General features: G+C 50.2%; 1 protein-coding gene across 1 annotated transcript in view; it reads left to right on the top strand.

Moving 5' to 3' along the window:
- The first annotated feature begins 975 nt into the window (after positions 1-975).
- The window catches only part of PRICKLE2 (prickle planar cell polarity protein 2), a 107613-nt gene continuing 85878 nt past the window's right edge, over positions 976-22710 (top strand). Inside the window, exons 1-2 of the mRNA XM_068409412.1 lie at positions 976-1049; positions 1382-1467. Of these exons, the coding sequence (XP_068265513.1) occupies positions 1008-1049; positions 1382-1467 (128 nt within the window). The 5' untranslated portion in view covers positions 976-1007. The remainder of the gene's footprint in view (positions 1050-1381; positions 1468-22710) is intronic.

Below are 22710 nucleotides of genomic sequence, written 5' to 3'. Positions count from 1 at the left end.
AAGGCAAACGAACAAAGAGGCAGGGAAGGAGGGGAAGGAGATGACAGGCTCTGCGAACAACCACAACCACGGGGTGAAGCTGTGAAATGCTAATGGCGAAGCTGCTCCATCCCCAGTGGGGACAAGTTTCTGAGGACCCCTGTGCTCCACAATGCGTGTTTGCTGCTCCCTTTTCTTCCAGTGTTTCATTTTGCTCTGCCTTGCCCCAGTTGTGCTGTTTGATCGCAAACCCCTGGGGCTACGGGCTGGTTGTTGGCCGTGGGGATCCCTTTGTAGTGCATTGTATATGTTGTGATAGGAGGCTGATGTGCGGGCTGCCCCACGGCTCTTGGCCCCACGGCTTATGGCCCCGCTGGCCCACGTGTGGCTCTGGGAGGACCGGGAGCTCCGGGGGTGTACCAGGTGCTTTGTGTCCCGGCCCAGCATCTCAGGCTACAAATACATTTCACCTGCCTGTGTTTCTCCTGCACCCTCCTTCTGTTTGTGGACTCAGTCTGTCCTCCATGAGGAGGGGAACAGACGCCCAGCAGGAATCTGGGCTGTTTGCTCCCTGCCTTTGCCTATGCCAGTAAAAGCCACCCAGCAGCGCAGGCTGGAAGGTGCTCCCAGCTGTAAGTTCAGCGCGTGCCCCTCCAGCACTGCACAATCCCCTCTCCGTGCTTCTGGAGCTCAGGTTTTTTATTAATGCCAACGCTCTGGAGCCGGGCAGAGCTGGCACTGTGCTCCCGAGCGCGGCGGGACAGCAGCCAGCGCCGGGACGGGTCCGGGGAGGGTCGTTAACTCTGAAGCGGAGTGACGGCAGCTGGCGCAGCGCGGCGGTCAGAGCCCCCGGGGCGGGGCGGGGGGGCGGCCGGGCTCTCCCGGGGCGGTGCCTGCCGGGCCGAGGGGCGGGTGAAGGGGCGGGAGCGCGGAGGGGCGGAGGGGCGGCCGCCGGGGGGGGCGGGCCAGGGCGGCCGCTGCCGCGCACTCGAGCTACGCTGCGCTGGGCTGCGCGGAGCGGCGCTGCCATGTTCGGCCGCGGCTCCCGCAAGCGGCTCTCCGGCCGGTCGGTGAGTGCCCGGGGCGGGTGTCCCCCTTCACCCCCCGTCCCGCCCCGTCCCGGCGGGGTGCGCACCCCCGCTCCGCTCCAACCTGTGGCTCCGTCCCGCGGCCCCGGTGCGGTGCGGGCGTCCCCCCGCCCCAAGCGTCCCTTTCTCCGGGCGCGTCCCCCCTCCAGCTCTGTCCCCTGCCCCTTCTCCCAGCCGTGCGGGTTCCCCCTTTCCCCGCGAGTACCCCCTTTCTCCGGGGCGTGCCCCCCACCCCTGGTGCGTGTCCCCTGTCCCCCGGGCACCCCCCTGTCCCGCAGCTGGGGGCCGGCGCTGACCTCTGCGGTGTGTTGCAGCTGACGGCGTCGGGGGAGCCGGAGCGGGGCCAGCCTTGCACCACCTGCGGGGACCAGTGTCCCGGCTTCGCCCTGCACAAGTGGAGGTAAGGCCCGGTGAGACCCCGTCCCACCGCCCCGTCCCACCGCCCCGTCCCCTTGAGGGCAGCGGGACACCGATGGATCTCCCTCCTGCTCTCCCTTCGCGGGGTTTTGTGTTTCCCTCGAGCTCTGTGCGTGTTCAGGGGGTAGTTGGGGCTTTTTGGGGAGCGCATGTGTTGGTCTGAAAGCGTTACCCACCCTGGCTGGTGGTTCTGGGGATGCGGGTGGGTTTGTCAGCCCCACCGAGCCGCGCGCAGGTGTGCCCACCCGTGCCTGGCGCTGGTGCAAGGTGCAGCAGGATCCAGACCCAAGACTGGGGTAACTGGTTTGCTAATTACCACCTCGCAGCTGATCCGCTCCCCGAGGTGATCAGGGGCTCGTCCTGCTGCCCCGGGTCACGCTGGGGGCTGAAGCCACCCTCGCCGGGTGGGGACAGCCTGAGTGGGGTGGGGTGGAAATGGGGGGGATTGGGGCAGAAGGGGGTCTGGGTGATTTGCACCAAACTGCTGTGTGAAACTCCTGCCTCCCCCGTGACCCTGCAGTGGGGTTTCTCCCCTCTCAGTGATACCAAGCAGAGATTTAGCTATTAAAATGGATGGAGTGTGTGTAAGAATGAACAAGTATTTTTGGCTATTTCCGTTGTGTCTCTTTACAAAGCAGACGGTGTTGGTGCCTACGAGGCACAGAGAGCCCTGGGTCAGCCCCTTCTCCCCTCCCCACGTCATGCTTCTAGACATGAGTTCCTGCTCATGGGCGATCTGGGACTTGGCAATATTAAATCTGGGCTGTGGGCTCTGGGAGCTGGTGCAGACTTAGTAGGCCAGGGAGCCCTTGGCGCCCTTTTAACCTTATTTTATAGGGTGTACCCTTTTCTCTAGCATCTGCCGTGCTCGGCGCTTCTCCCAGCCTCTGCCCTACTTCTCGGAGCTGCGTCTCAGCAGATTAAAGCACAAGTTCAGAATGAGGAGGGGGATTGATTTATTCACGTTGAGTTGTATCTTAAGCTTCAGCCTTGCAAATCATCGTTCCTGGTGGTGTTCGCTCCGAGGTGCAGTGGGACGGGGTCCGTGGGCTGAGGTCTGCCCCAAGGGATGTGTGGCAGCATATGGGGCTCGCCGTGGTCCTCCAGCCTGGACCTTTCTAGGTGCTGGTAGCACATCTGAGTGCACCGTGTCCCACCTCAGACCTTCAGAAGGTGAAGGTGTCTCCTTCTCCCAGGCTGCAGGAGCTGTGGTCTCCTGACACCCTCCCCATAATCTGAATCTGCCACGTGTGCGTTAATAAATTTATAAAGTCGCCCCTGAGCTGTCTTCTTTTCAGGGCTTATAAATGCTTTCCTGAGCTGTTCCAGGTTTCCTCGCAGCTGCAGTTTGGGGTAGCAGGTATTGTCACAGAGGTGCTTCGTGATGCTTCAAAGTGTCAAGGAGAACTTTCAACTGTAGGATAAGAAGAAAAGGAGTGGTCATCAAAACTATTTCTCCTCTACTCCAAGGACTTACGAGGTGCTGTGGTTTGAGTTTTGTTATGTCAGAGGGTGCAACTGTCCAGCAGCTTTTGAAAAATTAGGTGATTTTTGATAGCATCCCATTGAAGGCCAAATGGCCCAGCAGAAGAGGTGCCTAGTTACCTGGGGAACATCAGGTGAGAGGTGGTGTCACGGCTCTGTTCAGGTTGTGCCCTCTGCACTGGCACACTGTGCCTCTTGCGCCGGATCCTGCAAAACCCCACGTGCAGGAGGAGGTGGAGCAGGAGGCTCTGGCCTGCCTGGACCACCCGTAGCTGTCTCCTGGCTAGCCTTTTCTGAGGGACGCCAGACGTGGGCAAGGATTTTGGCTAAAACCGTGTGGATTGTTCTAGCAGCCCTTTCTCGAGAAGGAAGGGGTACCTCCCCCGGGGCAGGAGAAAGATGGGGCCCTGTGGGTATGGGTGGGGGTCAGCCCCCGGGGGCATTGCTGCTTGTGTGCTCCGGGTGTGCATCCCGCAGAGCAGGCAGGCAGTGCCAAGTTAGACCTTACGCCAGGGACTGGACAAGGCGAGAGCCCTCCTGCATGCTCATTCACATTTAATTGCCTTGATACAAGAGTAATTAGGCAATTAAATAAAGGCAACCTATTTGCCAGAACACAATAAGGAGGAAGCACATTAATTTTTTACTCGCCAGTGGTCTATTAATGCCAGGGACATGTAAGCAGGCGAATTATTAATAGTAGTTTTGTAGGTTAAAAATATGCTCTGGAGCCTGTGCCCTCTGCGCAGGGGGCGGTGTAACCAGCTCCTGCTGGGGATGCTCACCGACACCTTAACATCCAGCGTGAGGTTGGAAGAAAACAAGGGTTTGCAAGGAAGTCCACAGATTAAGGATACAAACCCAGATCAATTAACCACTAGAGATTTGTAAGCCTTTTTATAATCCTTTAATAGCAGAGTTTTGCTGATAAATGTGAATGGGACTTTTTTTGCTTCAAAGATGGGAACTGGTGATATGCTTTAGGGAGGAGGAAAAGGATTTATAAGCTTGCAGGCACTGAAGCCATTGCTGATGCAGGCATTGTTGTGTATGTAATTATGCAGGACTGTATTTTCTAGTTACCTGTGATTTTAGGTGTGATCGGTGCAGCTACTCCATCAAGCAAGCGAATTGCTTTGTTAGACGCCAAAGATTTCTGTGCCCAGACGTTCCCTTAAAAGCCACTTTTCTCAGATGGAGAGATGGCTTTGAGTGTTGGTTGAATGTGCCATTCCTGGAAGGATATGCACACTTCCTGAGCCAGGGGAAACCACTCAAAAACAAATTGTATTCTGCAGATTCAGAATACAACTGGTCTCTGTACTGTAGGTGATGTGCAAAAAGATGGAAGGGGATTGCTAAGTAATTAAAAAATGTCCCTGCTTTTAGAGTTTGTTTTTGAATCTTCTTAATTTTGCTCTGAAATTATAATCTCAAGTTCAAGGTAGTGGGTGAATAATCCTGTAAAAGTGTCAGCATATTTAATACTATTTTGGTGGAAGCAAGGAGTTGAAAGCACCCCGTGTCACAGACACAGTTAAACTGGAGCCCGCTGCCTGCGTCGTACCCCCTCAGAGCTCTCAGGCCTCCTGCGTGCCACAGCCCTCTACCTCTTGTCGTAAGGCAGAAATTCAATTTTCAGTTTTAAATCATTTAGCCCCAAAGAGGAGAAAGTAAGTGGTTTGTCTGAAAAGACTGAAGATTGAATTCCATCATCCTTGGGCGTGAAGTCTGCGAGGACGCGGCTGTCAAACTGTAACCGGTGTAACCTCCAATTCCTCATGTCCCGGACAGCAGAAGGACTCCTTCCTCCAACCACATTGCTTTCTTTTGCGGTAGGTTGTCAGTAAAGCACGTAAGGACTGGAAAGTTCATCTGTGTGGGCTGCGGCCCGGAGGATGTCAATGGGGTGCACATAACCAAATCCTCATTAATACAGGTCGATACTTGAAAGGTGCCTTTGTGTGGAAAAAGTGAAATCAAATTCAATAAAAATCTCCCAACTCCTTAGGAGCCCAGTTGCTGTTTTCTAATCAGATCTGCATTACATTAAACTGTGTGCCATTCAGCTTGTTAACAAGCTTTGGCATTAAATAAAGCTGTCACTGGAGTTTGGTGAATGAATAGCCATTAGGAGTGTCTTTTGCATAATGTCTTGAAGAGAAAAGCCTTCCAGGGAGGTGGTCCGGAGGAGGGAAGGGAATTTATAACCTAGTCCTGGTGCAATTAGTGTGAATATGCAAACCTTAAAGGTGACAAATGGTTGGCAGCTCTGGGAAGGGAGCGAGTGGCTTTTGCTGCTGTTAAGCCTACTGTGAAGAACTAATTTGGGATTTACTCTGGGCGAAGTAAAATTACAGCCTTAGTGCTGTATTTAAAATAGCAGATCCGTCGTGTTGGGAGATTGGCATGTGTTTAGCACACAGAGGCGTGATTTGTTTGCTCCTTGAGAAAGCCTTGCAAAAAAACGATACTCTTGCAATTCAACAGACCTTGCTGCTCCCTGCTCTCCACCTTCTCCTCCAAAACCACCAGCTAAACCATAGGTGCAGGACACCTAAATCTTAAGACGGTGTTTGAGCTCTAGTTTGAGGAGGGGGGTTGTACCACCTGGTTTGCAAAGCCTGCAGAGGCAGTGCCGTGCAAATGATTGCAGAGTGGAGGCATTCAGATGCTGTGACAGATAAGATAATTTTAAAAATAGTGTCTGAAAAACCTTTGGAGAAGTCTTTGTTGCCATAGTTATTCTTCTCGTTTGCAGAAGCATTTAAATAACAGTGATAAACATGACATAAGGACAAACACTGGCTTACTGGTTTTTTTTGTTTCAGTGTGAGATGGTGTTTTAAATATTTTCTTGGAGTCTCTTTTTTTCTTGCATATGCTGTGTAATCTCTGTCCCTTGAAACCGTGTTTTGGTGGGGAAGAGATCTGCTTCTCTTCATGCATCCCTGTCACACATCACGGCCTTAATATCAGCAGTGTGTGTTTGTACAGCGCGTAATGCCTGGCCCTTACCTTCCAGGGCAACTACTTATGTGACTGTTGACTTAATATTCAGTAATATTCCATATTAACAAGTGAAGTTTTGGTGCATACAATTGTTTCGAGCGTTTATTTGTTTCCATAACTCAGCTATAACCTATAATCTACTGTGGCCAGTCCCACAGAAGTCTGATCGCATCTGGCCACGTGGGATCTGGGAGCATCTGCAAGGACAAACTTCCCAGCTTCCCAGGAGAGACCACCTGCAGATCCGAGGTGATGCAGAGTCAGCCCAAACGGTTGAGACTGACCACTGGATCACAAAAACCTGCAGACAAGGCTAAGCTGATGGACAAGGAAAAAGAGATGTGTGTAGTGAGATGGTGACCTGGTATAGGAGTTGGTTGACCAGAAGCACTGAGATGTTTGATGTTGCTGGGTGATGGTGGATAGGTCGCTTTGCAACGCCCGTCCCTGCTTTGTTGACTGTAGGCAGGGAGTTGCTAGTGGCAGTGGATGTTTGTTTTCTTTGTGTGTTTGTCCAGTTCCCAGTGCTCTGGACATTATCTGCTCGTGTGTGGTGAGCAGCAGACGGGACTGTCTGTGCAATGAGAAACTCTCCGTGTGTTTGCAGCCTCAGCCTGCGTTTGCCTGGCACTGGCCCTGCCCGCAGGAGGGACATCCCAGCAGGCACGTGTACGCATCCCGGGGCACCTTCGGGTCTCAGGGTTGATGCCTAGTACCTCATCCAGAGCGCAGAAACAATAATATTTGTAATGTAGCACGTGAACGAATAACACCAAATTCTGAAGCATTTGTTTCTACTTTCCCCAAAAAAAAAAAAAGTACAGATTATTGCTTCCATATGTTTTCAGCATTTTTCATAGGTTATGTATCTTTCACACACACGCTCCCAGCTTTTCCCTTTCATGAATAACATGCTTTGTGCCTCTCTCTCCTTTAGGATTCAGATATTCCACACTTCCTTGCGTGTTTATTTGAAAGGCTTTGGAGATGTGAGAGTAGCAATACATTAACTTGAATGGGTTTGTGCTCGCAGCGGCAAACTGCGCCGGGCCCGGGGGGTTTTAGTGAGTTGTTCGTTTTGCAGCGGGGAACCTGCTGAAATAGGCAAAACTCAATCGGTGCACTCCGTCCTTGTGCTCCAGTGGTGAGTCCCTGAGGGACCGCGGAGGGGCCGAGCAGTGGGACCTGTGCGTGTCCCCAGGGGTGGGCAGGAGTCACCTGGCTCCCGAGGATGCTGTTATCCTGGTGGAGGGGATGCAAAAAAATGAGAGGTGAGTTTCGTCTGCTGATTTTAAAGCCTTTCACAAAAGGGTTGGTGTCGTTAGCCTGTTTTTAATGGTTTTTTTTGTTGTTATTGTTGTAAACAGTTCAGAAAGGAGAAGTCATTCCCTGCCAGGTTCCTCTGACCAAGTCAGTGTCCTGCAGCCACTGTGCCCCGGGTGATCTGGCATGGGTGGCTGCTGTAGGCACTGAATCTCAGCTCAGGAGGATGCTGGAGCTTGCACTTTGCTTGGCATAGATGACTTCAGCTGTCCTGTTTACTTACACCTGTGAGATTAAACAGTTGTGTAAGTGTGTGAAAAATCAGGGTCTACTTGTTCTTTGAGTTTTCGATCCCTGTGTCAGTAGTGAAAGAGGAGGGTAACTAGTGATGGCTCGTGCTGCTGCTGCTGCCACCATTCCCACAGTGTCTCTGCTGCGGGTACCCGGGCCATCAGGATGGGAGTTTGGGTAGGTGTGAGAGTAGGGATCCCCATGAGGCTTTCAGCTGTCCTGCCCTGGGACAATCCATCTTTATATAAATGTCGAGTGCGCAGTTGCATTTAAGGAACTCCAACCAATTTTTTGGCCTGTCCCTTCCACATCTTCATGCCCTCCTGCTGAAACAGCACTTGGAACAGCCAAGACTGATAAGGTATCCTGTTTGTGTTGGCTGGGAGACACGCTATCCACTTTAACAGAGCGTTACAATATTGGAGGCAGTGTTGTCCCTGGCAAAAAGCCTAAAATAAATTCTTTAATTTTTTGTATGCGATATACAAAAGAGCAGGTGAGGTATGTACTTGTATCCGGGCAAGCCCAGGGAGCCTGTTTGAAGTCCTTTACAAGCCACTCAGGATTGTATTGCAAGAACTCAAAGGAGTTTGAGACACTTCTTGATTAAATTTCAGCTGAACACAGAGCCCTAGTCTGCAGCTGGTGTAACTGGAGTTGTTCTGCAGCCGGGCTCTGCCCCGCTCCATCACAGCTGAGCAGCCAGCAAAAGCCAAAAAAGCAGAATTTCTCCTGGAGAAAGGACAATGTGGGTATGTTTTCTGTCTGTTTTGAAGCAGCTCTGTGCCTAGTTTTATGAACAGGGTGAAAAACCACTAATAAGCTCTTGTGGGTTTTGGGCTGCTTTGGGGGATTTATTCTGTTTCTGGAGTGATCGTGAACGACACTGGTGATGGAGGGAGGGGAGTGGACAAACAGCGAGTTCTGACTTTACCTGATACTTTACTCCTAGACTAAACAAATCTTTTTAAAAGTTGGTGGGGTTTTTTTTGCACTAAGTTTTTGGAAAAATGACTACATCTGCTTCTTGGTATGCAAAGAGTGACGTGTTATCTGCCTGGTGTGAGCGAATGCGGTTTGCCATCCCGAAGGCAGCACGATGGCTGTGAGCGTTTTCCCTGTGCCTGGGTCAGCTCCTGGGCTGTGGGGCTGTGCTGCCGTGCACCGGCAAAGCACAGCTCCTTCACGGAGCCTTTCGGGATGGAGCTGCCCAAGACAGACCCCCAGAACTCAGAAGCAGGATGGATTGCCCTGCAGTGGGGTTCTCCTTCAAGCAGATAGCTGTTGGTGCTGGAGGCTGTGGTTACGGATTGGGGTGCTGCGTGGGGCGTGATTTAGGGAGACGGGGTGAACTGCTGGGCACGGAAGGTCTTGTGCTCCCCGTGCATCTCCCTGAGCCCGGGGTAGTGGGTTAAATTGGTTGTCAAAGCCTCCGCTGAGCTGGTGCGAGGAGAGGGAGGAGGTGGGGGATGCAGGGTCACATCGGTCCTGTGGCACGCAAAGCTGGGCTGTCATCCCTGCCCTCAGCATCCTCGTGTTCTTACTGGGTTTTGCTGCCCTGCCACAGCCTCAGCCTTCTCAGCCCTCCTTGCTGGCCCCATGGGAGCATGCAGAGTTCGTTTTCACAGAATCACAGACTGGTTGGGGTTAGAAGGGACCTCTGGAGATCATCCAGTCCAACCCCCTGCCAAAGCAGGTTCACCCAGAGCACATTGCACAGGGTCGTGTCCAGACAGGTTTGAATATCTCCAGAGAAGGAGACTCCCCCCTCTCCCTGGGCAGCCTGTGCCAGTGCTCTGGCACCCTCAAAGTAAAGAAGTTCCTCCTCATATTCAGATGGAACTTCCCATGTTTCAGCTTGTGCCCATTGCCCCTTGTCCTGTCACTGGGCACCACTGAGAAGAGTCTGGCCCCATCCTCTTGACACTCACCCCTAAGGTATTTGTAAGCATTGGTAAGATCCGCCCCCTCACTCTGCTCTTCTCCAAGCTGAACAGACCCAGCTCCCTCAGCCTTTCCTCATAAGAGAGATGCTCCCATCCTCTGATCATTTTTGTAGCCCTCCGCTGGACTCCTTCTGGTAGTTCCTTGACTTTCTTGAACTGGGGGTCCAGAACTGGACACAAGTTCCTGCAGGATACGTTTCACCAGCCCCAGGCGAGCACAGAGCCCCAGCGATGCTGCCTGCGGCCACGATCACCCACCCGGGGTGCGCGGCATGTGTTCGACAGGGAGGGAAAACTCCCACTCCTTTAACAGAGGGTTTGCAACAGGCCTTTGTCACGAGCGCGGTGCGGCGTGAAGGAAAAAGCTCCCGGCCACCAATTTGGAAAGAGAGCCGAACTGGGTGGGTGAAGGCTGGTACCTGGGATGCTCAGCTGCAGGGGGCCGGGGCACAGCCCGCCGAGCACTGCCCTCCTCTTTGTTGCTCTCTGCTGTAGAGGGCTGTTCAGTGCTTTCAAGAGTTTTTCTTGGGTTTTGTTCCCTTTCTGTGTGCCTTTAAAAAGTCAATCTGCAGTCTTTTATTTTTTTTCAAAGACATTTTTCCACCTCGCCCAGTAATCCATCCTCATTACACCAGTGAGTCACTCTTCAAATAATCAATTGCGTTTTCATTGTCTGGCTTGTAAGTATATCGTCGGGCTTAAGGACGGCCGATAGTATCAGCTGAGACCTTTGGCAGATGGTTTTGCAATTCGTGATGCTCATTTGGATATTTGCTTTTTCCTCCGACGAACAACCTCCCGGCCGTGGCGGGGGGAAAGCCGGGCTGGGGACGCTTCCCCGCGGTCGCTATCTCATGTCAGAGGAATTTGTAGCATTAGCAGAATTGTCTGATGTGAGGAAAACTAATTTCGGGGTAAGCCTTGCGAGCATGGCTGTAAAGAGGATTTTTTTCTCATGGGCTCTCATGCCCTCGCAGGCTCCGGGCGTGCATCAGCGCAGCCCCGAGGCGGCTGATGACCAGAGCTTTTCTCAGGTTCACCAACGCTAGGGCCGGGAGGCGTATGTAAAATTCAGGGTGCTCCTCTCTGCTGCTGTAGAGGCTGTTTCTTCCCCTGTGTGTGGCTCTTTGCTCTCCACAGGGCCCTGATGCCAGAGCTTAAGGCTTCGAGAGCTAAGTATTACAATTATTATTCTTACCGCGGAGGGAGGCACTTTGTACTCAGCCATCGCGGCAAATATTTCATCCCCTATCAATTGCCCTCGTGCAGATGCTGCCGCCGCGGTGATAAAAGACATAATGGCTGCTTTCGCTGATAAGGAGAGTATATAAATATAATTATTGAAATCCCTACACAGAGCCTGTGGATGGATGGAGGAGAGTCCCTCTCCCTGCGAGGGGTTTCTCTGGCTCCCGAGCCCGTCGGGGAGAGCAGGACCAGCGCGCTCCCCGCTGGCTGCAGCTCCTGGCAGCCGAAATGGGAGCTGCTTGGCCACAGCTGTGAGCAATTAGTAAAAGATGTCCTTTTTTCCCCCCTCCTTCCCTCCCTCCACTTTCTTTCCTCCTCCTCCTCTTCTCCTTGAAACCAAGCCATGGCCTCAGGGGAACCGGGAGGAGAGCCCCGAGCAGCTCAGATTTGAGATGCTCCTGGGCCAGCTCGGATGTGGCCGGTGCTCGATGCGGTCACGCCCCGGTAGCGGGGTGCAGGTCTAAGGATCCAACCCAACCTTGCGGGAGGTGTACTGCAGCCGAGGAGCCAGATATCATTTAGATCGAGCCAACAAAAAAATATTTCCATGGCAGCAGTAACCATAGGAAACCTCCCCAGCGTGTCTCGGGTGGTTCCTGTTTCCTTGCCTTCAGCTGTTTGCTTTGCAAGCAGAGCAGCGGTTGCGAGTGCCCCGTGCCCGTGGTGCCACCAGGAGCGGCCGGTGAGCCCGGCTGTCCCCTCCACCGGCTGTCCCCAGGGGCTTGGCAGCCACACTCGGGGATGCATCACTGCTCTTGGGTTTCTCTTGTACTCTAGTTGGTAAAAAGATGCTTTCAGAGGCTTCTTTAGACGCCATAAAGTCTCAAAGCCACCTTTTTACCTTGTGTCAGCTCACAAATGCGTGTTTGATCCTTAAATACCCAAGGCATGAAAGTGAATTGGCTCCCAGGGTCCAATTCTTCTCCTTTCTATAGCGTCTCAGAAAGCTGCTTTTATATTCCCTCTGGCTCAGCTAGTGATGCTTGGCCTTCAACCAAGACGGGGAATCTAGGACAAGAATCCCTGAGAATAGCAAGATGAAAAGTTATAAAAAAAATACCAACATTTTGTTGGGAAAAAATGCTGGTAAAATATTTCATTTCAAAAAATAAACTGGAATATTTTTGATCAGCTTTTCATGTGGACACGTTTACAGGGGGACATAAGAGGAGACTGGTTTTCCTGGGTGCTGCCACCTCTGGGAAATCCAACCCGTGAAGCGAATACAAATGCTGGAAACAGAGAGGTTTTTTCGTGAGTCACTGGAAGGGATGGGGAACCAGTTGTGCCGGTGTGGCTGTGCCGGTTGGCAGCCAGCTCATCAACCTACGGGGACGGGGTGGCTGTGTCGGAGCACCCCGGGGGCCTGGGCATTGCCGGGGGCTGCACCCGTGGGTGCTCCGAGGTGTGCCCGCGTGGGTTGCGGAGCAGATGGGCCCCGCTCGCGGAGCCGAGGTGTTGCACAGAGACACGTTAAAAAAAGATGTATCCTTCTGCAGGAGCAATAAGCAGAGGGGAAAAAATACATCGTGATGCCAGTGACAGGGGCTTGGGTGTTTGGGTACCACACGGCGCGGCTCCGTCCTTCCCCAGCATCGGGTGCTCGTCGTGGCAGGTTTTGCTCCGTGGGGGAAGACCTGGCCAGTCTTTGACCCATCAGCCTTGGGTGGTGGTGGGCCCCTTTGCAGAGATGCTGCTGGGCTTGTTGTCTCATAACCTGCCCTGACTCTGTGCAGATGGTTTAATCCCTGTTTTTGCAAAACCCACAACTCTGCTGAAGTCGGGCTTTGGCTTAAGATTCCACAGCATTTGAAGAAGAGGCAATGGGGCAGGGACAAGGCTGACCCCCTTTCTCTTCTTGCCTGCCAAACAAATGGGAACGCTCATCATGGAGCTGTGCCCATGCCATATTAAACCTGTGTTCAATGCCGTAAAGGCCACGTGCTGGAAATGCAGCCCCTTTAAATGTCAGATTGAGGAGAGCTGGGACGTGAGAAGACAATAAAAGTTAATATTCTTAAATTGGGTTTGTGCAGTGTAGCTTGGATTTTAATATCGAGTGCATAGTTTATTACAAGATGTAGAGCTTTCAAATACATATATTTGAATATGTTTTAATATTATCTTTCCTTCCAGGAGCAGGAACAATGCTGCTCTACAAATGAAAAATGATTTCATGTTACCACGTGATAGTTTCAGCTTGTACCTCTAATAGATGTGCCGTCTGCTGAAGTGTGAGGGCTATCTGATAAATGCCTGAATAATAAAGCTGTATTGTTTGTTCTGATTTCCCTTTGCTATTTTCAAACGTATAAATCAAACATTTTCACGCTGTACCCCGTGTAGTTCCAGCCAGGCTATTTACTTGCTGCTTATGCAGCCTATAGGAGACATGAATCTTTGGGTCTGACAGGAGAAATCTTGTGGCATTAGTATTGCATGTTGCGCTCAAAATGGTCAAAAGAAATTTTAATAAATATTTTGTCTGAAGTAAAGTTATAAGTATTTAAAAAAAAAAATAATAAATCTTGGTTTTAAACAAAGAAGCATTTGTCCCCACGTACAGCAGAGGGCACTCGGCATCGCCGAGCTGGGAGGCTGCTGCTCAGGGCTGCCTGAAGGCAACAAAATCCCTGTGCTTAAATCATATTTTGCAGAAATGAAATACTCTGTGTGTGTGTGTGCATGTGTGTGAGTGTGTATATAAAAAGACACAGGGTGGCATATATATAAAAATAATCCCAGCACATAATATAAAACTTAAATATTCGTAGTGGTTGCCGAAGTTGGATGAAGCGCATGTTGTGTTGATTAATGCTCAGCCTGGTGTTACGCTGAGCTTCGGAGGGGATGGAGGCATGCTGAGAGGGGAAAATGAAGAGGCCCCGGCTAGTGAAGGGTTGCAATCTTCATCTTCCTTGCAAAGACGTGGAGTCTGGAGACATCTTATGATGTTGGGAACTACCCCAAGTCAAGGAAAGGTCTTGAAAGATGGGGAGTATTGGGGTATGCGAAATTATGAGTCCATCCTTCTAGAAAAGAAGCAGCACATCTCAGGGCTGGGGGGTTTTGTGCTGGAGTTTGCAGTGCTGTGGTCTCGTTCCCGGCAGCACCGAAGCTGGTGGAGTTGCAGGGCTCTTGCAAAAGTCCTTGAGATGATTCTTATCCTCACCTTACAAGTTACAGCTGTTTAAGGAAACTTAAAATATTGAGTTTGGTGGATGGAGCATGAAGCAGCCATGGCCCCAGAAGTGAGGCAGCAGGACTGGATGCTGGCTGGAGCATCATCAGTTGGAAGATGAAGTGCCTGCTTGGTAGTGAGGGTCCCCATCCTGCAGGTATGGATACATGTGCTTAATTGTCCAGAGCCAGTCGTGGAGATTGGGGCCTCACCTTGTGTAATAAGGTTTTTCCAACAGAAACAGACTTCTTCCTTTTTTTTTTTTTTTTTTTCCCCTGTAGCTAATTGCACAGACAGTACCAAGACGTGTTTCTCATTGAACTCTTAGTGCACCTTGTGTTTCTTTCAAGAGGGAATAAAGAACTCCAATGCCAAGTCCATGCTCAGCTTTTGGCTTTGCTGTGGCGCTGTTAAAATATTCAGGGTAGCTGGATTTTGTGCTGCGCTTTGGGCAATGTGTTTCCTGGTGAAACCCTAAGAAACCATGCTGGATTTTTGGATTTTAGTCATTAATTCGAGAGGAATTCAGATTTCCTCTGTCTCCCCCAGTGAGCTGCTTGGATTGGGCTTAATCTAAATCTCTCAGAGCAATGCTCCTGCAAGAGGCTGGCAGTGTCAGCACTGTTGTATAAAATATGGGGATGGTAACAAGAGTGAGAGGGCATGTGGTTCAAGATAACCAGTTTATGCAAAATACACAGCTGGGTGGATTTTGCTGCTGAGTATCTGTAGACTGTAGCGATCAGAGAAATATGGAAATGTTGGCGGTGCTTTATAATAATGGGCACTAATTAAGATGAAATGGATTTGGGTGGTAAGAGTAATCCAAGATTACAATAGTGAGTTTTCTCTTAAATAGCTCCTGCTATTTGGGAGGGCAGCAGAGCTCCTTGTTATAAGGCTTAAAACAGCCTCTCCATGGGATTGTCACAAGTAGCGTTCACCCTTGCCTGGTTATTTCACAAGAGCTTAGTACAGCTAAGACATAAAATACATGAATAATTTCAAGGATACAAGCTGGCCTGTGTGCTGTAAAGCACCTCGTCACTAGAATAAAAATGCTGTTATATTGATGTGCCTGGGTAATTGCTCTTCTGGAGGTCTCGCTGGAGCTGGGCTCTGGGAAGGGGTGTTTTGTCCCATGGTGGCAATTCCTGCATTGCACGTTTTGGAGCTCTGAGAACAGCCTGGTGCTGTCACCACCAATTAGATGCTCCTGCCTGGGCTGGTGGACTGGGAGGTACTGGGAGAACACTACGGGGAATGAACTCTTGCAGCTCTGGGATTGGTACCAAAAGCAAGATGCAACGCCACAGCCTGGACTGCAGGACCCCGGTTCTGCCCCACCAGCTCCGGGTTTTTGGGCAGGAGCAGACGTGCAGAGCCAGGCACGTTTCTCCTTGTGCTGCTTGGCTTTTCCTCTCTTGTAAGGCTTCACTGGTCCTTTCTCAGCGCTGAACGTGCCACAAAGTGCTGGACTTAGCACACCGAGTGCTTCAGGCACCTGGCTCCTTGGGAAAAGATGGTTATGAAATGTTTTGCAGGAGCTTGTCGTCGTTAAAAGAGATTTGGCAATGCGCAGCTCGAAAGGCTGCGCTCGTGGGCAGCCCAGCCTTGTGCTGGAGACCGGCAAGCCTTAGGGCTCACCTTAGCCAATGTCAATAGAAATGAAACTACTTAAATACACAGTTAAAATATGTTGTTATGTTAGCATGTGGACCTCCGTGCAAGATTGCTCTTTAACTGTAGCCATTAAGGGACCCCCATGGAAGAGGTATAGGAGGCTGGTAAAAAAATAGGTTCCCAGTCTTAACTGCTTGTTTGCTGCCAAGTGGATTTTGGGCAGAGGTAAAAGGTACATGGTTTGGGGGTATTTCTATCCAAAACCTTGTAGACATTAAGAAGAAATGGGTTAAAAAGACGCTGCGTGCTTCCTTTCAGGTGATGAAATCCAGCTGCCCCGTCTGCTGACTACTCTCTTCCGTGCTTTCACGCACGGTGCCCAAGCCGTGGTAGCGGAGGAGGTTGTTACCGATGGCTAGCACGTCGTTGTGGTTCAGATCAACCGTCTTCCTGGGCTTTTCCAGATGATCTGGGAACTTGAGTAGTTCATAAAAGGAGCAAGTAGCCAAATGGACCAATAAAAGGAGCTTGTGGAAAAGCCCAATATATTTTATGGAGAAAGAAATGGATCCTCTAACGTGAGGGTTGTGTCTTGTAAAATTTTGCAGGGCTGCTAGTGCTGTTAAACGCTGGCTTTCCGCTCCAGCCACTCTCTTCGAGTGCACGCAGTGACTGTCTAAGCTTTCTTTTTGGCCTGAGCTCTTCAAAGTTTGGAAGTGAAATCCTGGCCCTGGGGAAGTCACTGAGAGATGTGCCATGAATTTCCCAGGGACGTGGAAAGTGATCTTCAGTGTGAGACCTCTGATGACAGCCTTCGAATAAAAACTGTCTGGTCTTTGTGGGGAATTTTAGGCAAGGTAGAATACAGCTTTACATCTTCTTAATGCTCTTTGATGGGAACAACTGTAGCTAGAAGACCAAAAGTTGGCTTGACCGTGGTTCTCTCTGGGAAATGCCTTTGTGCGATCCAGGAAAAGATAAGCCATTTGGGTTTGAGCGATGGATGGGTTTGCAGCAGCGGGACAGTGCACGCACGCACGGTGTTTCTAACCCAACGAGTGAAATTTGAGCCCAGCACAGAGGGCAAGCACGAGGCTGATCAATGATTTAAATCCCCCTCAAGCTGTTTAAAGGGCTTGAGGTGGGTTGTGGCGCAGGGAGCTCGGGAGCCCTGCCAGCTCGGGTGGGTTTCATGCACCATCCATAGCTGCAGAGATCTCATCTCCCTGTGCTGCCCTGAAGCCTGTAGGATGGGGAGGCAGCAAACGAGGCACAGCATCCTTGGAGGCTGAACCGCTTTGTGTCATCGAAGGGACAGGCAGGGAGTTGCAGGAAAGCAGAAAACGGGGATCTTGCTACCGATTCAACATTTTATACGTCTGTGCAAAGGAGCGTCTGCAGCTTTGACCTTGATGCTACCCGACCTGTGAGATTTTTAACTAAATCTTTTTAGTATTCTCCTTGTGCAGTTTGAATTTATTCCGATGGACTGCAGAGATGTGGTGGTGTTCAAGCTAGGCTTGAATTTCTTAGCTGATAAAAATTTGATATCATTCTCCTATCTTGGCCACAAAGGGCAAAGCTCAGCTAATCTTATGAGATCCATGTCTTTGTGGTCTGACAGTTCGTGAGAGCGCTTTGTGCTGCACCCAGACTTTAAAATGGGGCAAAATCCTGATTTCCCACCTGCAATTAAAATTTGGGTTCAAATCCAGTTTCTCAGCTCCTAAATGCTGAACAGAGACAAATTTTGGACTGTCCTCTCTGTGAAATGACGATGTCTGCCGGTGCATGGCTCTTCGCTGTTCCAGGGTTGGGGTGACCCCAACTGCAACCAACTCTGAAGGGTCCAGATGTTAGTGAAATGGCATTACATTTCCCAATTGCTGGAAGTCTTTGCGGTCGCGTGGGGTTACGTTTGGAGATGGCTTGGTCACTCCCAGCTCTGGGGAGGTGGCTGTGCTGAGCTCTCCTTGCTGGGGATGCTCAGCTCCCCTTTGGCTTCATGGGGATATGATGGTGTCTCCTCTCGTGGATAGTGATGCTCAAAAAAATAGGCTGTGGGGCTGGGTGAAGCTCTGTGCTGACCGCCGTGCTTTTGGCTACCGGGCCCCTTCCTGCGAGCTTTCTCTAAGGTGAAGGTTGGTTTTTACTGCTGGAGCTTGGCTTCTGCTCTCGCTTTCCCCACGGCCACCTTTTGAGGGGATCGATGGTTGGTTTTGGCAGGAGCTGTTTTATTTCATGCTTGTGAACGTAGTGATCTCAGCTGTCTGCGGGTCTGCATGAGGCTCGGTATTAGAGCTGCTTTGATGTCTGCACTGATACATCTTAAGGCAGCTCAAGATGATTTTATGCAGTAGCCCTGAGGTGCTTGCGCAGAAAAAGGTGCTTTAGAAATGTAAATTTTGTTTGAGGACAGATATTTCTCTGCTGCTCTCTCTCTCAATTCACGATGAGGTGGTAAAAATGTAGCATTTAATTAAAGTTTGTAAAGGTTTGGAAATAAATTGCTGTAAACATAAAAGACATAATCAAATGCCCACCTAATCCCCACCTTAAGGGCACATTAAATGCCGAAAGAATATAATGTGTTGGAGACTAGGATTGAAAAGCAATGAGGATTTGGGAGCAGGTCTTTTATAGCTGGAGCTTCTAAATTATTTTACTTCAGGCTTAGGGATTTAAATATCTACATATTATAGATAAACATGAAGCAGCCCACTTCTCAGTCGGCACAGCCAGTGTCATTTTAGCTACAAATCCATACAGCATGGCCTTGCGACGTGCGTTACAGCGCGGTGGCTTGTCCTGATGGTGGATGGGATGGGAATCAGCCCTCGGTTCATCACCGAGTAGAGAACTTCTCCTTCTCTGAAGTCAATGGCTATTTAGAGAAAAGCACCTGATAGGTTTCCATTAGTGGAACAGAACAGGGTGAAGAAGGGGATGTGGCGTTACGCAGTGTCAGCCGGGGAGCTGGGCTTCCTCGGCTGCGGAGCTGCCTTCTGCCGTTTCCAGCTTCAATTGAAAATAAATAAATAAACAAAATTGAAACAATCTTTTATCTTGAAAAACTCAGACAGCAGGAACCAAATGCTGTTACCTCTCTGGGTCTCTAGAGAAATAAAATCTAGGTGCCTTGGAGCTGCCTGGCCCCATCACCATCTCCCTGCTGTACCTCCCAGTATCCCCAGAGCCAGGCATCCCGAAGAGCTGATTTTCCCCATCGAACCCTCCAGCAGCGCATTATCAGCAGGACCACGCCGTGGTTTTATTTTGCAATTCGTGATATTTGGCTTTGTTCGGTTTTGGGTAGAAACCAGGCTGCATTCTGTGGTCTAGCTGTGATTCCCGTTGTTTAAGGCATTGCGTTTTGTATGGAAATTGGGAGTGTTTCTCTTGGTGGAGAAAGAGCAGTGATGTGTCACCAAAAACCCCAGCCAGACCCGTGTCTCATGGTGCTTTGCTGTGATGGTGGCAGCAGAGGTTTGCTTTCTCTGGGACCAAGGCTTGGAGAGGTGGGATGGGGAAGGGCTGCCGATGGGAGAGGGCTCACGCAGGCACTTGGTGGTGGTGGTAGGGGATTGCCCTTGCCAGTAGCATCAGGGAAAGGGTGATGTGAACAAGCAAAAGATTAAGTCATCCTCTGAATGGCGAGGGGAGGAAAAGATCCTGGGCAAAAGGGAAGGGGATGAAATACCTGGGGACAGAGCCGAAAGGTGCCCAGTTAAGGGTAAAGTTAGTCCCGTGTCTTATACTGCAGGGCCCCATGGAATCGGGGAGGGCTTTCTTTTACTGTTGAATCGGGCTCTGTGCCAGGTGAAAGAAAACATTTTCCCAACACCAAATGGAAAAATGCAAGGCAGACGTCTTAAACGAACTGTTAAAGGAATAGAGCTGTGAAAAGAATACGTTTGCTGTGTGCCGGGGTTATGCATTTAACAGATTTTTGACTATATGTGACCTTTTCAGTTTGTAGACAGAGAAATCTGCTGCAGAAACTCAAGTTGTACTGAAAGCTGAAGGCAAATGTCAGGGTGTCATCGCTGTTCCTGAGCTGGGCTTTGCTCAGGAGGAATGGACAGTATCTTTGTGTCCTCCCCCAAAATCTTACTGCGTTTTTCCTTTCCCCTCTAGCCCTCTCCTCCCTCTTTCTACAGATCATTGGCAGCTCTGCTCGTGCTTTAAAATAACCCAGGCTAAAAAGTGCGATTTGCGTTTCAGCAATTTTTGATTACACCCACGGCCTATATTTATTGCTGTTTAAATCGTCTGTGTTAGCTTAGGATGTGTTTCTTTTGAGCAAGGAAAAAAAAACTTGACTCTGTTGCTAACTGTTGCTAAGGGAAAGAAGATATTTATTCATCAGGGCACTTCTTCAGCACTGCGAGGCTGGTAGCCATGGAGGAGGAGTGTAAGGAAAAGAAACGGTTATGTATTTAAGCCCTTTCTGTTATTGTTGTTGGACTTTTGCCATATCTACTGATGGTCAGCAGATGTCTTTTTTTCCCCTCCCAGCATTGTGCATCTTGGATTAGAGGTGCAGCTCGGGTTATGGCGCAGGGCAGCTGGTCCCCGGAGCCTGATGTGAAGCCCAGGGGGTCCCTGGGAGGATCCGTGGGGCTTTGGTGAGTCCCCGGTCCCACAGGCGTTACGAGGCTCCTGTGTTTTGTAGCTATTTCCCCTCAGCCTCTCCAAAGAGGCTTTCTAGTCCTTGGCTTCAGTATGTCCTTTTAAAAATCCCCATCAAATCAAAGACACCGAGAGCCAAAATGATGCACATGGCTGCGTTCCCTCCCCGAGCTACTGCTGCTGGAGGACGTGCGGCAATGCCGTTAGCTGGCTGTCACCGAGGTAAGAGGTTTTCCTTTCAGCTGTCATAGCAACAAGAAAATATTGTTTTGACAGAGATCAAATTAAAAATTAAATTTGTCTCTTTCCTAGTAAGCGAATTGCTCACTCGTGAAAAATAGAAATCACTTTGATCGGGGTAGATATCTTTGTAAGCACCTCTGTGGGTTTCCGAAGTGGATTTTGCAAACGCCTCATGCCACGTCGTGTCCCTGCTGGGTTTATGTAGAGTGTTCCATGAATTTGAGCTTTATTTAATGTTAGGCTTAGGTTGAAAAACTTCCTTGGCAAAACTTCCTTGGTGCTCGTAACCTGCTAAAACTTGGGGGAAGAAAACAGGTCCGACTAGTGTCTGGAAGCAAAAGGGATGACTCCTCCAATGTAGCGTTTCTATTCTTTCTACTAAAAAAACAGAGAAACAAACAGTAATTTGGTGGTTTACAAGATGCTCTGGTTCTTGGAACGCAAAGCTGAGCACACCCTGAGAGCAGAGGGGAGGAGGTGAGTCAGGTAGACGGGAGGGTTTGCGGCAGCGCCGGGAAGAGGAGAGCAGCGTGAACGTCTGTCCAGTGCTCTCCCACACCCAAAGTATTTCCAGCTTGGAGACTTTCTAAGCCAGACGTGATTTCTAGGTATTCGGTGGCCCCGGGTGCCTTTCTGTCCCGTGACTTGTCTGTTCTCCCTTTGAGTCCATGCAAATTTTTGGCACCCACAGCTTGGTGCGCCGGCATGGGTTGGGGCACCTAACCTTAGTTGGGTTGCTTTGAACCCAGTTAACTTCCTTCGGTGAGGTCTTGCCATCCTCAGTCTGCAGGTGGGGAAACTGAGGAATGAGAGGGAAGGGCCTTCCCAGGCTGCTCACAGGTCCATGCCAGTACGGGGGCCACACTGGTGGCTATGTTTCTTCTCAAAGCAGCACACAGAAACTCAAGCAAGTCATATTTGTGCCCTTTTGGCTTATAGTATAGTAGCGGTAGCAGATTTACTACAGCCAAACTGGTTCTCTCAACAGTTTATCTGTAATTAGGATTCCTAATTGATAGGGAAAAAGCTTTTTGGTCGAAGGTGAAGTGAAAAAAGGAAAAGGTTTTTCTTGGAAAGTGTTTAAAACTCGCAGGCATTCTTCAGCAGAAGTGAACAACCCCTTGCCAACGTTGTGCAAATTATTGTTTTTGGTTTTTTTTCAAGAGACATCCTGTTAGCACGGTGGTTTGGGGACATAATCAGGCTTTTTGTCTGTATTAACAACTCTGGCCTGACATCTGGCACTGGAGCACGACATAACGAGGGCTGCATGAGTCCATGGTAGTTTGATTGGAAATTATCTCCCAAACTTCGGTGACAGATGGAGGCCAGGAGCTTCCTCCAGACTTCGTGGGGTACACGAAGTCTAGCTGTGGGCAAGAGGGGCCGTCTCATCACCAAGTGTCCCTTGAGCTGCTATCTAGACAGGTTTTGACACTGGGTTGCCAGAAGCAGGAGGAGACAGAGAAGCCACACAGAAAATAACCAGGTCCACATTTTCCAGAAGTGACTTGTAGGCTTTCAGTCACCTCAGCTTTCTAGGTGCCCAGGTCTTGGTTCAAAAGTGGTGGCTTTTTGTAATGAGCTTCTATTTTTATTCTTCTACCCTGTTTTTCTGCAAGAGATTTGGTCCCTGGGGACACACAGCTACTCTGCAGGAGATGCTGCCTGGCCCAGGGAAGCCTTGAGCCCCATGTCCCGTGTGTGTGCCACAACGTCTCCATGAAAGGGGGACAAAAGAAAAGGGCTTGTTTGTTCGAAATGTCAGTGTTGAAATTGTAACAGAAAATTCCCTTTTTTCCCCGTGGAAATCTGCGCACAAAGCCTTTTCCAGCCAGCTCCCTTCTTAAGCACTCAGTATTGATTTGTGAAATCAAATCGGGCTTGGGCGACGTCGTCGTTATCTGCCACAAGCTGATGGAGAAAGTCGATGCCGGCATCGATTTTCCATTGCACGTGGCTTTCGTGGAGTTCAGGGCAGACTGCAAGCGCTGTGACACCAAGATTGCATCTGCATGGTCGGTTATCACCCACTTTTGGTAAAATCCTCCTATTTTTTCCCCGAACTGAGGTCTGCAGCGATGCTGGGGCTGTGGGGACCTGCATCCTCGGCAGATGGGCAGCTGCCCGCAGGCAGGGATGCTGCTCAGCGCCTGCCTCTCCGCACCAGCAGGCATTCGTTGTGCGTTTTACTTTTTGCATGTGTTCACCTTCAGTGTTACAGACATGTATGTGCAGAGCAGTTCTGGCGTGCCGATGAGGATTATTATATTGATGGGGTTTTTTTCTCATATATTTGAAA

Source organism: Nyctibius grandis, chromosome 10 (genome assembly GCF_013368605.1).
Source record: "Nyctibius grandis isolate bNycGra1 chromosome 10, bNycGra1.pri, whole genome shotgun sequence".
Taxonomy (NCBI): Eukaryota; Metazoa; Chordata; class Aves; order Nyctibiiformes; family Nyctibiidae; genus Nyctibius; species Nyctibius grandis.
The sequence above is the reverse complement of the archived record's forward strand: the minus strand, read 5'-3'. Positions and strand labels throughout refer to the sequence as shown.